We start from the raw sequence: 12,415 nt of genomic DNA, 5'->3' as shown, positions 1-12,415 counted from the left end.
CGGGTGCGCCCGGCTCCCCCCGCCCAGGACTGGCCTGGGGAAGCCTCCTGCGGCCACTGGAAGGCCGTGCGGCCGCCGCCGGGCACGCCCGGCTCCCTCCGCCCAGGACTGGCCTGGGGAAGCCTCGTGCGGCCGCTGGAAGGCCGCGCGGCCGCCGCCGGGCGCACCCGGCTCCCCCCACCCAGGAACGGCCTGGGGAAGCCTCCTGCGGGGGGCCCGCCGCCGCCACCGCCTTCGCCGGGCCTGGAGTGAAGGTAAGCCTGCTGGGGGGGGGAGGAGTTATAAGCCGACCCTCGGCTTATACGCGGGTGCCTAATTTTTCCCCATTTTTGGGGAGAAATTAGGCACCTCGGCTTATAAGCGGGTGGGCTTATACATGGGTATATACGGTATATGAATCTTTAAAAAAATAGAACAGTTCTAATTCAATTCAATTCACATGCTTCAATAAAGTTATCTAGTTACCTGCTTATGAAGTTTGACCAGACTTTTCTCTGTTGGGTACGTATTAGGCCTTTCTTCAAAGTCTTCGTAATCATCCATGTTTCTACCCATTCTTTCCTGATACTCAGTAGGGCACTGAGGTGAAAAGATGATATGCCTCAAACACAAATCTCCAGCATGACACTCATTACTAAAGCCAACCTTTCAACAAGTAACAAAGCAGTTTACAGCCCATTTATCCCCTCTCCTTGCTGCCTGACAGCTTCTCTGCACCTCCAATGTACAGATCGATCGTCCACTTAAGAGACCTGTAGAGTTACCTATGGAATTTCTTCTCTGAAACCATCTGATTGAAAAAGAGCTAGTTTTTATATGCCGATTTTCTGTACCACTTAAGGAGAATCAAACCAGCTGACAATCGCCTTCCCTTCCTCTCCCCACAACAGACACCTTGTGAGGTAGGTGAGGCTGAGAGAGCTCGAAGAGAACTGTGACTAGCCCAAGGTCACCCAGCTGGCTTCATGTGTAGGAGTGGGGAAAGCAACACGGTTCACCAGATTAGAGTCCGCCGCTCATGTGGAGGAGTGGGGAATCAAACCCGGTTCTCCAGATTAGAGTCTGCCACTCTTAACCACCACACCACCACACACACCATTGGTACTAAACCATTTCAGTGCTAGGCTAGAACATCTCTTTTCACACAGGCCTGTGTTGATTGCTGAGCCCATCCTCAATTTGTACTACTTTTTTTCTTGTATATATGCTGGCACATATTTCACTGCTGACAAAATTTTATGTTGCTGCTTCACTGTGTGTGTTGAATTGTTTGTATTGTATATCACTGACGATTATTTGCTTAAAATGTTTTAATCTGTACACCGCTTTAGGAATCCTGTTGAGAATGCAGCAGAGAAGTTTATTAACTACATCCTGTCTCCTCTTGTCCCTTGAGGGAGGAGTTACGGTAGCCCCCATAGTGATTTTTCTCTTATGGTTAGAGGGGGTGTCTTTGTGGAGTTGTGCTGCTGGGACTGGAGCGAGAGCTGTGCTAATCCTGCAGTGCTCTTTTGGATCTAAAGTCCAGCCAGTGGGGACGGACTGTAAAGGAGGTCCAGGTATGCAACAGCACTGCATGGAATTCGTGGTGTTACTGCAGTTCCTTAAAAGGATACTATCTACAAGGACGTTCTCTAGTATTGTGGCACTCAAATAAATGGGAATTCATCAGCATGTTTTGTTGTGCAATTCCTGTTAATATCATTGGCCCATGGCCCTTGTCCAGGAAAGATTCCAACTGATTACGCTACTGCTTGCCTTCTGTTGAGTACATAGGAGCTCCCGACTTTTCTCAAATGGACTGAATGTTAATGCTATCTGTCAAGAACAAAAACAAACCCGCGTGCACCCCTGCATTTCTCTCTATAATAGTGAATACATTATCTACTAATGATGTTTAAAGACTATTGTTTTGTCTTACACTATAATTACATTTGAATTAATTCAAAATAAACAAATGGAATACACAGGGCAGAAATTGTATCTTTTTAATTATGTCCCATAGATTTAAAAAAAGTACAGGCAGTCCCCTGTGCAAGCACCGGGTCATTACTGACCCATGGGGTGATGTTACATCATGCTGTTTACTAGGCTTATGCAGTATCAAATATTTCCCTTATCTTCTGTTGTGACACAACATATTAGACAGATACTTACAGCACAATCCTAAAAAGAGTTACACCATTCTAAGAGCACTGATTTCAATGGACTTAGAAAGGTGCAACCGTGCTTTGGATTGTATTGTTAAAGTGCTTCCCTTTTTGTCCCAGAATGGAAGGCCAGGCGATATCATTAAAGTAACATCCAAATAATTATGATAGTACGTGCAGACTCGAATATTGTTCTTAATGAAGTCACATAGAAGCGCAACGTGTGATTAGCACAACTATGAATCCAGTTCTGTGATTCCACACACCTAACAGTTTCCAAACAAAATATAACACATTATAGTTACCTTTTTCAATATTGTGTCCACGCATTTCCTTAAGGGGTGGTTGTACTTAATGCTCTCGTTCACTTTGCGGACTTCCTGTTTCCGTGAGAGGGAAAGATCACAAATGTATTTATCTAACTTAACACGTTTATACCTCATCTTTCCACCTTGCAAAGGTCTTCAGGGTAGTTTTTCTGCATTTTTACTCCCCTCTGTTATGACGTTCATGAGTAGATTGGCACGGTACAATGAAAATAAGCTTGTAATATTTTAGAAAAGAATACTGTGGGATTTCTTTTCACCATGTGAAGAAATAACCTTTTTATTTCAGGGTCTGGGCTCGGCAAAACTCCAACATGTAGTGCTAAAGGTTTTTCTCTCTCCTAGCAGAAGACAGGCAAAAAGGAGGAAGTCAACTGCTCTCAAGTAGCATCCCAATGGTGTGTAAAGTGCCGTCAAGTCACCCCCGACTCATGGCGACCCCTTATGGGGTTTTCAAGGCAAGAGATGAACAGAGGTGGTTTGCCTGTGCCTTCCTCTGTATAGCAACCCTGGACTTCCTTGGTGGTCTCCCATCCAAATACTAACCAGGGCTGACCCTGCTTAGCTTCCGAGATCTGACGAGATCAGGCTAGCCTGGGCCATCCAGGTCAGGGCAGCACCCCAAGTACCAACCATTAAAGCTTTGGGCAAAAGGAGATCAATAGAAACCGCTTCCTTCTCTTCCACCCACAGACGTGGTCCTCCACTCTGAATTGCGTGTGGCCAGCAATTTACTTGCCTCCATTATATCCTCCAAGTTTTCTTCTGCATCTGCCTTCTCAGTCATCAGCTTAGCAGCCTTGAAATAAGTCTTCATCAGAAGGTAGCCTTTCTTTGCTCCGTTCCAATGAGAACGTGGAATTTCAACCAGGCCATACCCTAACAGCAAGACGAGAAGGAAGAGGCCCCAAGTGTTGGCAGCAGCTATTCCAATGGTCTGAAGTTGGTTCCTACAACAGAAAAGAGTAGGCAATGGTTTTGTCGCAGGCCTGAGCGATAGATAACCCATCCATTTCTACCTTAACACTTTTAAATGTTTCATTTCTCACACAGCTGAGAAACGGCTGTATCTCCATGGATATCCACCATCTCAAAGAATCCAAAGCACTGCACAGTAACCCCAATGGAAAAATCATCAATATAGGTTTCTGTCGTCTTGCACCGTTTCCTCTGCCCCATGACAGAGATCTTATGGCAGGATCTTCTGTGTCAAGTGGTGAACCACTTCTGAAACTGTTTCAAAAGCAGGTTGTGGTATCTTATGGGAGTTTGCTATTCAAAGAAAAGATCCCATGGAGGAGGCTCTGGGTGTCGCTGAAGTTGGCCCTTGATTCATGGCCTGTTTTGTCCCATTGAAAAAAAAACTATTTAAAAAAGTTTTGAGTTGCACACATAATCATACAAAGACTTAAAAACTGAGACAATAACACAGATTTAAAGAAGACAAGCAGTGCTGTGATTACTAAGCCCCTGTCCCAAGGAGTTTATTGATCTTACCATTCCAGGCTGAAGTTTGGGTTTACGGCCACATATATTAAAAATGCTCCAAATATCAGAAGGTATGTGCCATAGTATATTGCATTTTCAATTAATGCAGTTTTAATCTTTCCAGTAATGGAAAAGCCTCCTGACCTAGCATATGACTGCATGAAGGGTAACAGAATCCTAGGAGGGAACAAGACAATTAATTAAGGAAAACCATTCCATCTCAGCTATCCTCCATTTTTCTTTTATTGCAAGAAATTCTCTATCTAACTTGTTTATTTTTTAAAAAATTATAGCTCCACCTTCTGGCCAGGAGACCGGGACCCAAAACAGCAACAGAACTACCACATTTTAAAAGCACAGAAAATACCGCTAAAACAGACAGAAATAACACATTTGTAAAAGTCCAAACAGTTGCCCTCCAAAGCCGGATTGTTAAAACTGTTAAAACTCATTCTTTGGGTTGAAACCCCTTCTAAATTGCACCTGAAATCTATCAGACATATATTTCTCCAAACACCAACATCAGTTTTGGAAAACAATTATGGATATCACTCCTGAACCCCCTAAAACTACATGAATCCATTCACAAGGAAAATGTGATTATCATGAAGCCGGCTAAACACATGAGGGGCAACTTATTTGGTTGCAGCAAAAGTAGCTAGGAAGATTCTTAAGAAACCTGCTGCTTCCCTCTGAGCACAATTTAACTCAAGCATTTAGATCAACTCCCTCCCACCCCAAAAAGTTCTCATATTAATATACAGTATAAGGGTGTTGACCCTTACAGAAAACCATTTCTTTATTTTATTTATTAATTTTGCAACTTATAGCCTGTCTTTCCTGGCCAAGGCCAGGCTCAGGGCAGGTAACATCATTTAAAATACATTAATAATAATAAACAATAAAATTAACAATAAATTCTGAATTTAAAACAATAAAATCTAAATTAAAATCATCCTCAAACTCAAAAACTCAGCAACTCAGGTTTGTTGCCTAAATTACACTCATATTCATACCGCCCGATACAAGCGGCAGGTTGCCCCCTCAAGATAACAGACAACATAACATAAAAAGGAGGGGGGGGAGGGAGGCCAGCAAGATGGTTTTTTCGACCGTATTACCTGGAACTGATTCAAACATTTCAGAGGTTTCTACAGTTCCTTACCAGGTTAAGAACTGTGATGTCCAGTATACGACACGCCAGAAGACGGGCATGATTCCAGGAGGAATATAGCTCCATGGTTTGAAACACTCACGGTTCCTGTAAAGAAAGATTCAAAACGAATTTTGGTTTCAAAGAACAACTCTTTTCTCCTGACAATATTTTAATTATTCCAGCAAAGATTACATGTTACTGACAAGACTACAAAGGAGCATCACCGTCTTATTTATTCCCTTACTTCATTTATACCCCACCTTACTCCCCTCCTCCATTTTATCCTCACGACAATCCCACGAGGTAGGTTAGGCTGAGAGCGGTGGCCTGAGGTCACCCAGCAAGCTTCCACGGCACAGTTGGGATTCGAATCTGGGTCTCCCGCATTCTAATCAGACACTCTGACCACTACAGTGCACTGGCTCTTCTGGAATTTAAGCTACATAATAAATGCCCATAAAGTTGATGCAAAGTGGACATGGTATACAATATTAATGGTACCTGCACAGCTGATACCACTAAAGGCTACTTCATACAAGGAGAAAATCTCCTGCATTTCCATGGGAAAAAGTAACACTCGCATATAACAGTATTCCATGTTCTTTTCCCTGTCACTACAGTCAAGAACTGACACTTGAAACATAGTACTTCCTGGCAGGGAGGGGGAAAGCAGGGATCCTACAGATCTTTTTTTTTTCCTGGATGATGGCTACAATCAGGTCTTCCCCTTGCCATGGTGTACTCCTTGAGAGGAAAGAGGGGCAATCTCCAGTGGCCTTCTAGCAGTAATTGTATCTGCGGGACCGCTTCTCCCAGTATACCCCCCCCCTCAAACAGCGCTGCGCTTGTTTGGAACCAACCTGCTGGTGACCCCTGGCCCGAAACATATCCGGCTGTCCTCAACCAGAGCCAGGGCTTTTTTGGTGGAACAGTTTGGTGGAACTCTCTGTCAAGTGAGATCCAAGCCCTGAGGGATTTAGTTCAATGCCACAGGTCTGTAAGGCAGAGTTGTTCCACCGGGCCTGTGGTTGAGGAACAGCGAAAGTTCTTCATCAATTTGGCCACCCCCTGGCTGGGCTCCCTTAAGGTTTGGGCCCCTTTTATACCGTTGTGTCTCCTGTTGCTTCACCCATAGGATAAAGGGGATTACCATCTTGGCACCTTCTGTTAAGACTCAGATTTTAATTGTTTTATTTTACATGAAGCTGCTTTATACTGAATCAGAACCTTGGTCAACCAAAGTCAGCAGCAGCTCTCCAGGGTCTCAGGTAGAGAGGTCTTCCACATCACCCACTTGCCTAGCCCCTTTAACTGGAGATGCTGGGGATTGAACCTGGGACCTTCTGCATGCCAAGCAGATGCTCTACCCCTGAGCCACGGCCCCTCCCCTTTTAATTAATTAATTAATGTATGGCTGTGCATTTCTATGATTGTTAGGCACGCTGAGGCCGAAGTTATATTTCTAACCCGCTCTTTCCCGACCAACAACAACAACGATATCTTCCCTTTACTACCTTAGAGCTACAAACAGATCACACATTTATACATGGTCAATGCAGCACGGTCATTACCACAAACCAGTCAGAAATGGAGCATTTATGGTTTATTTAGGAATACCTGCTGTTTGCTATTTTTTTAAAGCAACAACAATAATCAAAGGAATATTTTTAAGAAGAAAACATCTAAAGCAAATACTGTAATGGGCTCGACTGTGGCATCATGAAAATCATACATGCAAATTAAGTTGATTACTTCAGAGTCAAGCACTGGCTCAGAATAGCAGCTCAACTGCAATTATTTTGTTAGCACACCCTAATAAAAACTTCCACCCTTCCAAGGGTAGATTATAGGTCATAACATTTGAATTGTCATGAGTTTGCAGTTGAAGAGCAAGTATCTTCTACTGACTCAAAGGAATAAAATGTTTTAAAAGGACTGGTTTCTTTGGCATCAAGCAAAACGGTACTAAACTCTCTTGAGCAAAAAAAGTTTAAGTCTGGAACAGAAGATAAGCAGCCCTACTGATATATTTAACCTACACACAAAACGTAGGCCTGATCAGGGCTGAAATTAGGTCCCAATGATACATCTGTTCTGCTTCCCACAGGCTTAAAGTTGAAATCCATTGTGCTAAAGTTGATTTCAACTGTTCAAGACATTGCATGTGTGTCTAACTCTGGGCTGAATTGTGTGCTTGGGTTTCACGTACAATAAAAATAGATTCCTTCATACGTTTCATCACGACTGCTGGGATCAACAAAGAGCGCTTTTAATAATGCCTGAATTGTGTGCTTGGGTTTCACATACAATAAAAATAGTCTCCTTCGTATGTTTCATCCCCAGCCTCTGAGATCAACAAACAGCACTTTTAATATTGCCAACTATGCAACCCAAAACTGAAAAATGCAGCTTAGCAAGTGTAATATTCTTTTCTTCACCAATTTCAAGCATTTTTGCAAAGCTGCCTAAGGCTTCTTTCCTTGAGTGGCTAGAAAATATGCTAGGAAAACAGGAAGTGGAAGAATATCCACTGAATTATGAAAAAATTACATATGCAAACTGCCCTGAGCTTTCCCAGAGTAGCAGAGTACTTTACATAAATAAATCTATGTATAAAAGAACAAGCAAATTTCTTAAAAAGGTGGAGATGCCTTATTAAATGAAACAGTCATCATTTTTTCATCCACAACTTGCAGGAGATACCTTTATGTCATACTGAGATGCTACTTTCTTTAGAAGAAAGAGAAGCATTTTATTGTTTGATAACCAAAATATTTTCTAGTCACAGAAACTATTTTGTTAACAAGCTTATGAAGAAATATCAGTTTTCTGTACCCTGGAGTAGGAATTGCCTGAGATCCATTGCTGATGCTACTTTCAGATGGACTAGAATTCACAGCATGCTTACATCGATTGTATATAGTCTAGAAAACAAAATAAATGTTGGTAGTTAGAGAAAAGTGCAATTTTGGGGAATGGAAGATGTAAAGGCACCAGTCAATTTAGAAACATACTTAAACCCAATGTTCATTTTTACCTCAAAACCAAATCAAATAACCTTCTTTGCTTGTAATTTTTGGTACAGCTTTACCATCTGTTATGGTAGAGGAACTCACTGACCGACAGCAGCAGAGCACAGGTCTGAGTACTTGGAGCCGGCCTGCGTGCTCAGGATCAGTACTATTATGCTGATGGAGGAGAAAGCCCCACAGAGCAAAGGAATGCCAAGCAAGAGGGTTTGACAGAACTGGAAGGGAACAGAATTGGGCTTGGCCAACCACTGTCTATGTTTTTTTTGTTTTTTTTTGCGGTCAAGTCACAGCTGACTTATGGCAACCCTGTAGGGTTTTCAAGGAAACAGACGTTCAGAGGTGGTTTGCCATTGCCTGCCTCTGTGTCAGGGAGGGGTTGTGGCTCAGTGGCAGAGCATCTGCTTGGCATGCAGAAGGCCCCAGGTTCAATCCCCGGCATCTCCAGTTAAAGGGACTAGGCAAGTAGGTGATGTGAAAGACCTGAGACTCTGAAGAGCCGCTCCTGGCCTGAGTAGACAATACGGACTTTGGTGAACCAAAGGTCTGATTCAGTATAAGGCAGCTTCAGGTGTTCATGTGTCACAACCCTGGTATTCCTTGGAGGTCTCCCTTCCAAATATTAGTCAGGGCTGACCCTGCTTAACTTCTGAGATCTGACAAGATCAGGCTAGCCTGTGGCTATCCAGGTCAGGGCCTGGACATCTGACATATGGTAAGGTATGTCAAAACTTGACATATGGTAAAGTATATAAAATAAAGGGAACTAGGTCCCTTATACAGATGCTACAGCAAGAAACCTTAAAAGGTGCTTGGAAAAAGCTGGTCACTTCTGCTTCACTTTTACCTATATACAATGCTGTTGTGGCACAACTGAAATAGATATAAGGCTGGGATCTAAATACAGAACACTGTTCAAATAGACATAGACAATACTCACTTAAGCTTTCCTTTTAATTTAGGCAAAGCAACAACATACAACAACATACAAGATCATTCCAATTTTTAATAGCTGAGATTATATGAAAAGCCAAAATTTTAAAATAAATCTGTTTGACTTTTTACAATGGGATTGTACAGTTATCTAATAGATGAAGTTATGCAATCGGTGATTACTTGCAACCGTTCCTGCCTAGGACACTTTATGCATGCCTAACCCACTTTATGCATGCCTAACCCATGAAAAAGGAAAGACAAATGAAATTCCTTACCGTAGTAACATCCAAAGGCAATATAAAGACTATAAGGAAGCAAAGATACCAAGCTAGTAGTGTCGCTACAATCACAAGTCTGTGTTGTTTTTTGAAGTCTCCATACCGATGTAATATGATTAAAGCCAGAAAGAAGACAAATACTATCTCAATGCCCAAAGCTGCACCACTCATTATTATCCACTGAGTCAAGCCAGGATGTGTGCTTCATTTATAAAAGAATATCATAGCTGTAATAAGAAAACAAGAACAGCATTTAATTAAATCCTGCGGTGCATGGTTGGCAATAAACATACTGTCAGGAAAGCCAACAAGAAGCATTTAGTGAGGCCTTTTTCTCACCCACACCCCAACAAGCAGATCCTCTGTCCCCTCAAACACAACACCATGGCTATTGAGGCCAGATCAATACAATGAAAAGGCTGTGGGATTTGGAAGGGGCCATGGCTCAGTGGTAGAGCATCTGCTTGGCATGCAAAAAGTCCCAGGTTCAATCCCAGGCATCTCCATTTAAACGGACTAGGAAAATAGGTGATATGAAAGACCTCAGCCTGAGACCCTGGAGAGCCGCTGCTGGTCAGAGTAGACAATACTGACTTTGATGGACCGAGGGTCTGATTCAGTATAAGGCAGCTTCATGTGTTCATGTGGGATTCACCAATAGTAGCTCCCCATCATATGGCAAAACTGCATTGAATAGGAGACTGTGATATGGCAACAGACTCTGCTGTGTAAAGCCAAAATCCCGTCAAGGCTTGTCTCGGTTAGCTCAATGGATCTTTGTGTCTCCATGCTCCACATTTATCCGAGGAATTTTAAAATTTCATTTAAAAGATTTTCTGGAAACTGGTGCTGTAATGTGCTGACTAAGGGAATGTTCAGAAGGGAATGTTCCCTTACCCCTTCATCTTTTGTTTCACCTCGTACAGTTAGCGCTGATTATTAAAGACAATCTGCTTCTCAAACAGGTGTACTGGACCATCAGTTCAATTAGATTTCAAGCCAATTATTTTATTATGGCGAAATAGTAACTTGCGCATTCAGAAATCCTAGATTCCTGAGAATTTTCAATCTGATCAGGGAAATAAATTTGAAAATACATACCACTTTCTCCCTACATTTGTGACCCAAGACAATAACTACAGTACAATACTAAACAGAGTTATAGTCTAAGTTTGTGGAAGCCAGTGGGCTTAGAAGGGTATAAATGTGCTTAGGACTGGACAGCTGGAAGAAGCACCCAGTCATGGAGCACCCAGCAATTCCCCATCCACCCAGAAGAAGAAGAAGAGTTGGTTTTTTATATGCTGACTTTCTCTACCACTTAAGGGAGACTGTGCAGGGGGTTGGACTAGATGACCCTCTAGGTCTGTTCCAGCTCTATGTTTCTAGACTGGCCTAAACCCTAATATACAGAGGCAGCCAACCAGAATGATGCAAAATTTGTGTGAGCCAGCGAGAAGCAAGACGAACTGTTCTTGCTATACAGCAATCGATACACCATATATTCTTGCTTGCCCACTATCTGTGTTCATGAAAAATGACAGACATTGCCTTAACAGAGCCAGCAGGGTACAGTGGTTAAGAGCAGGGGTTTGGAGCGGTGGACTCTAACCTGGAGAACTGGGTTTGATTCCCCACTCCTCCACATGAAGCCAGCTGGGTGACCTTGGGCTAGTCACAGCTCTCTTAGTTAGAGCTCTCTCAGTCTCGCCTGCCTCACAGGGTGTCTGTTGTAGGGAGGGGAAGGTGATTGTAAGCCGGTTTTATTCTTCCTTAAGGGTAGAGACTGTCGGCATATAAAAACCAACTCTTCTTCTTAAATCAGCACTGGGGCAACATCCCTCAATCCTGTTCTTCGCATTCCATTCTACCACCTCACTCCTCACCAAGACTGGGCTGGTAAAATGGAGGGTAATGGTCCAGGATGTAGGTCAGGAGATCACATATTTACTCTATACTATATTATGCACTCAAGAAACTATAGCTTCTTGCATAGGTAGTGTGCTTATACTAACAAATAGTGTGCTCATACTAATTTATACTCCCATAGGTAGTGTACTTACACTAATTTATAATGTGGAAATACATTATAAATTATAAATCATTTCACACAACGCATAGTCCAGCAAATGTTGAACTCGTTTCTGTAATGCCTGAAATCATTATATGCTATGGGAAATGTATTCTTTGATTTGAAATATATTCTTTGCACTCAATAAAGTATATCTGCACTCATGAACATGCCACACTCAGCATATTAGAGGTGGCTTGTATAGTTACACCAAGCACTTGCATATGTTACGGGCCTCAAGTATAAGAGGCCCACTGTTGCTCCTTAGTTAGAAGCTAATTAAAGAATCCATAGATGGCCTTAGTATGCTTGCATAAGCTGGTTTTCCAGAGATAAGAACCAGCTAGGAACCCTCTTAGTTAGCCTTGGCAGCTGCCAGGGTCCAAGATAAGAAGAACTGCAGTAATTTAGGATCAAATAGAGAAGCACCTGACCATGAGGGTCTTCACTGCTCATTAGTGAGAACGAGATCACCATTTCTATGTAACGCCTCCGAATTTCTAATAGGGTATTCAAATCCTTAAATATCTATTATTGGTTCTGTGTATTGACGCCATGTATTTCGTCTGTTGTACCTCCCATTGTGTGTGTGTTAAGTGCCGTCAAGTCGCTTCCGACTCATGGCGACCCTATGAATGAAAGTCCTCCAAAATGTCCTATCTTTGACAGCCTTGCTCAGATCTTGCAAACTGAAGGCTGTGGCTTCCTTTATGGAGTCAATCCATCTCCTGTTGGGTCTTCCTCTTTTCCTGCTGCCCTCAACTTTTCCTATCATGACGGTCTTTTCCAGTGACTCTTGTCGTCTCATGACGTGACCAAAATACGTCAGCCTCAGTTTAGTCATTGTAGCTTCTAGGGTCAGTTCAGGCTTGATTTGATCTATAACTCACTGATTTGTTTTTTTGGCCGTCCACAGTATCCGTAACACTCTCCTCCAACACCCCATTTCAAAGGAATCTATTTTCTTCCTATCCGCTTTCT

At 42.6% G+C, this 12,415-nt stretch overlaps 1 protein-coding gene across 3 annotated transcripts in view; it reads right to left on the bottom strand.

Annotated features, from left to right (window-relative positions):
• The window catches only part of LMBRD2 (LMBR1 domain containing 2), a 29,582-nt gene that overhangs the window by 16,670 nt on the left and 497 nt on the right, over window positions 1-12,415 (bottom strand). For 2 of the 3 annotated variants that reach the window (XM_056848172.1, XM_056848174.1), the window contains exons 2-8: window positions 9,361-9,590; window positions 7,956-8,044; window positions 5,130-5,225; window positions 3,974-4,141; window positions 3,212-3,426; window positions 2,456-2,526; window positions 466-579 (exon numbers count right to left, since the gene is read on the bottom strand). In XM_056848172.1, the coding sequence (XP_056704150.1) occupies window positions 466-579; window positions 2,456-2,526; window positions 3,212-3,426; window positions 3,974-4,141; window positions 5,130-5,225; window positions 7,956-8,044; window positions 9,361-9,534 (927 nt within the window). In that variant the 5' untranslated portion in view covers window positions 9,535-9,590. The remainder of the gene's footprint in view (window positions 1-465; window positions 580-2,455; window positions 2,527-3,211; window positions 3,427-3,973; window positions 4,142-5,129; window positions 5,226-7,955; window positions 8,045-9,360; window positions 9,591-12,415) is intronic. The other variant, XM_056848175.1, reaches the window with a different exon arrangement.

Source organism: Euleptes europaea, chromosome 4, assembly GCF_029931775.1.
Source record: "Euleptes europaea isolate rEulEur1 chromosome 4, rEulEur1.hap1, whole genome shotgun sequence".
NCBI classification, from domain to species: domain Eukaryota; kingdom Metazoa; phylum Chordata; class Lepidosauria; order Squamata; family Sphaerodactylidae; genus Euleptes; species Euleptes europaea.
The sequence above is the reverse complement of the archived record's forward strand: the minus strand, read 5'-3'. Positions and strand labels throughout refer to the sequence as shown.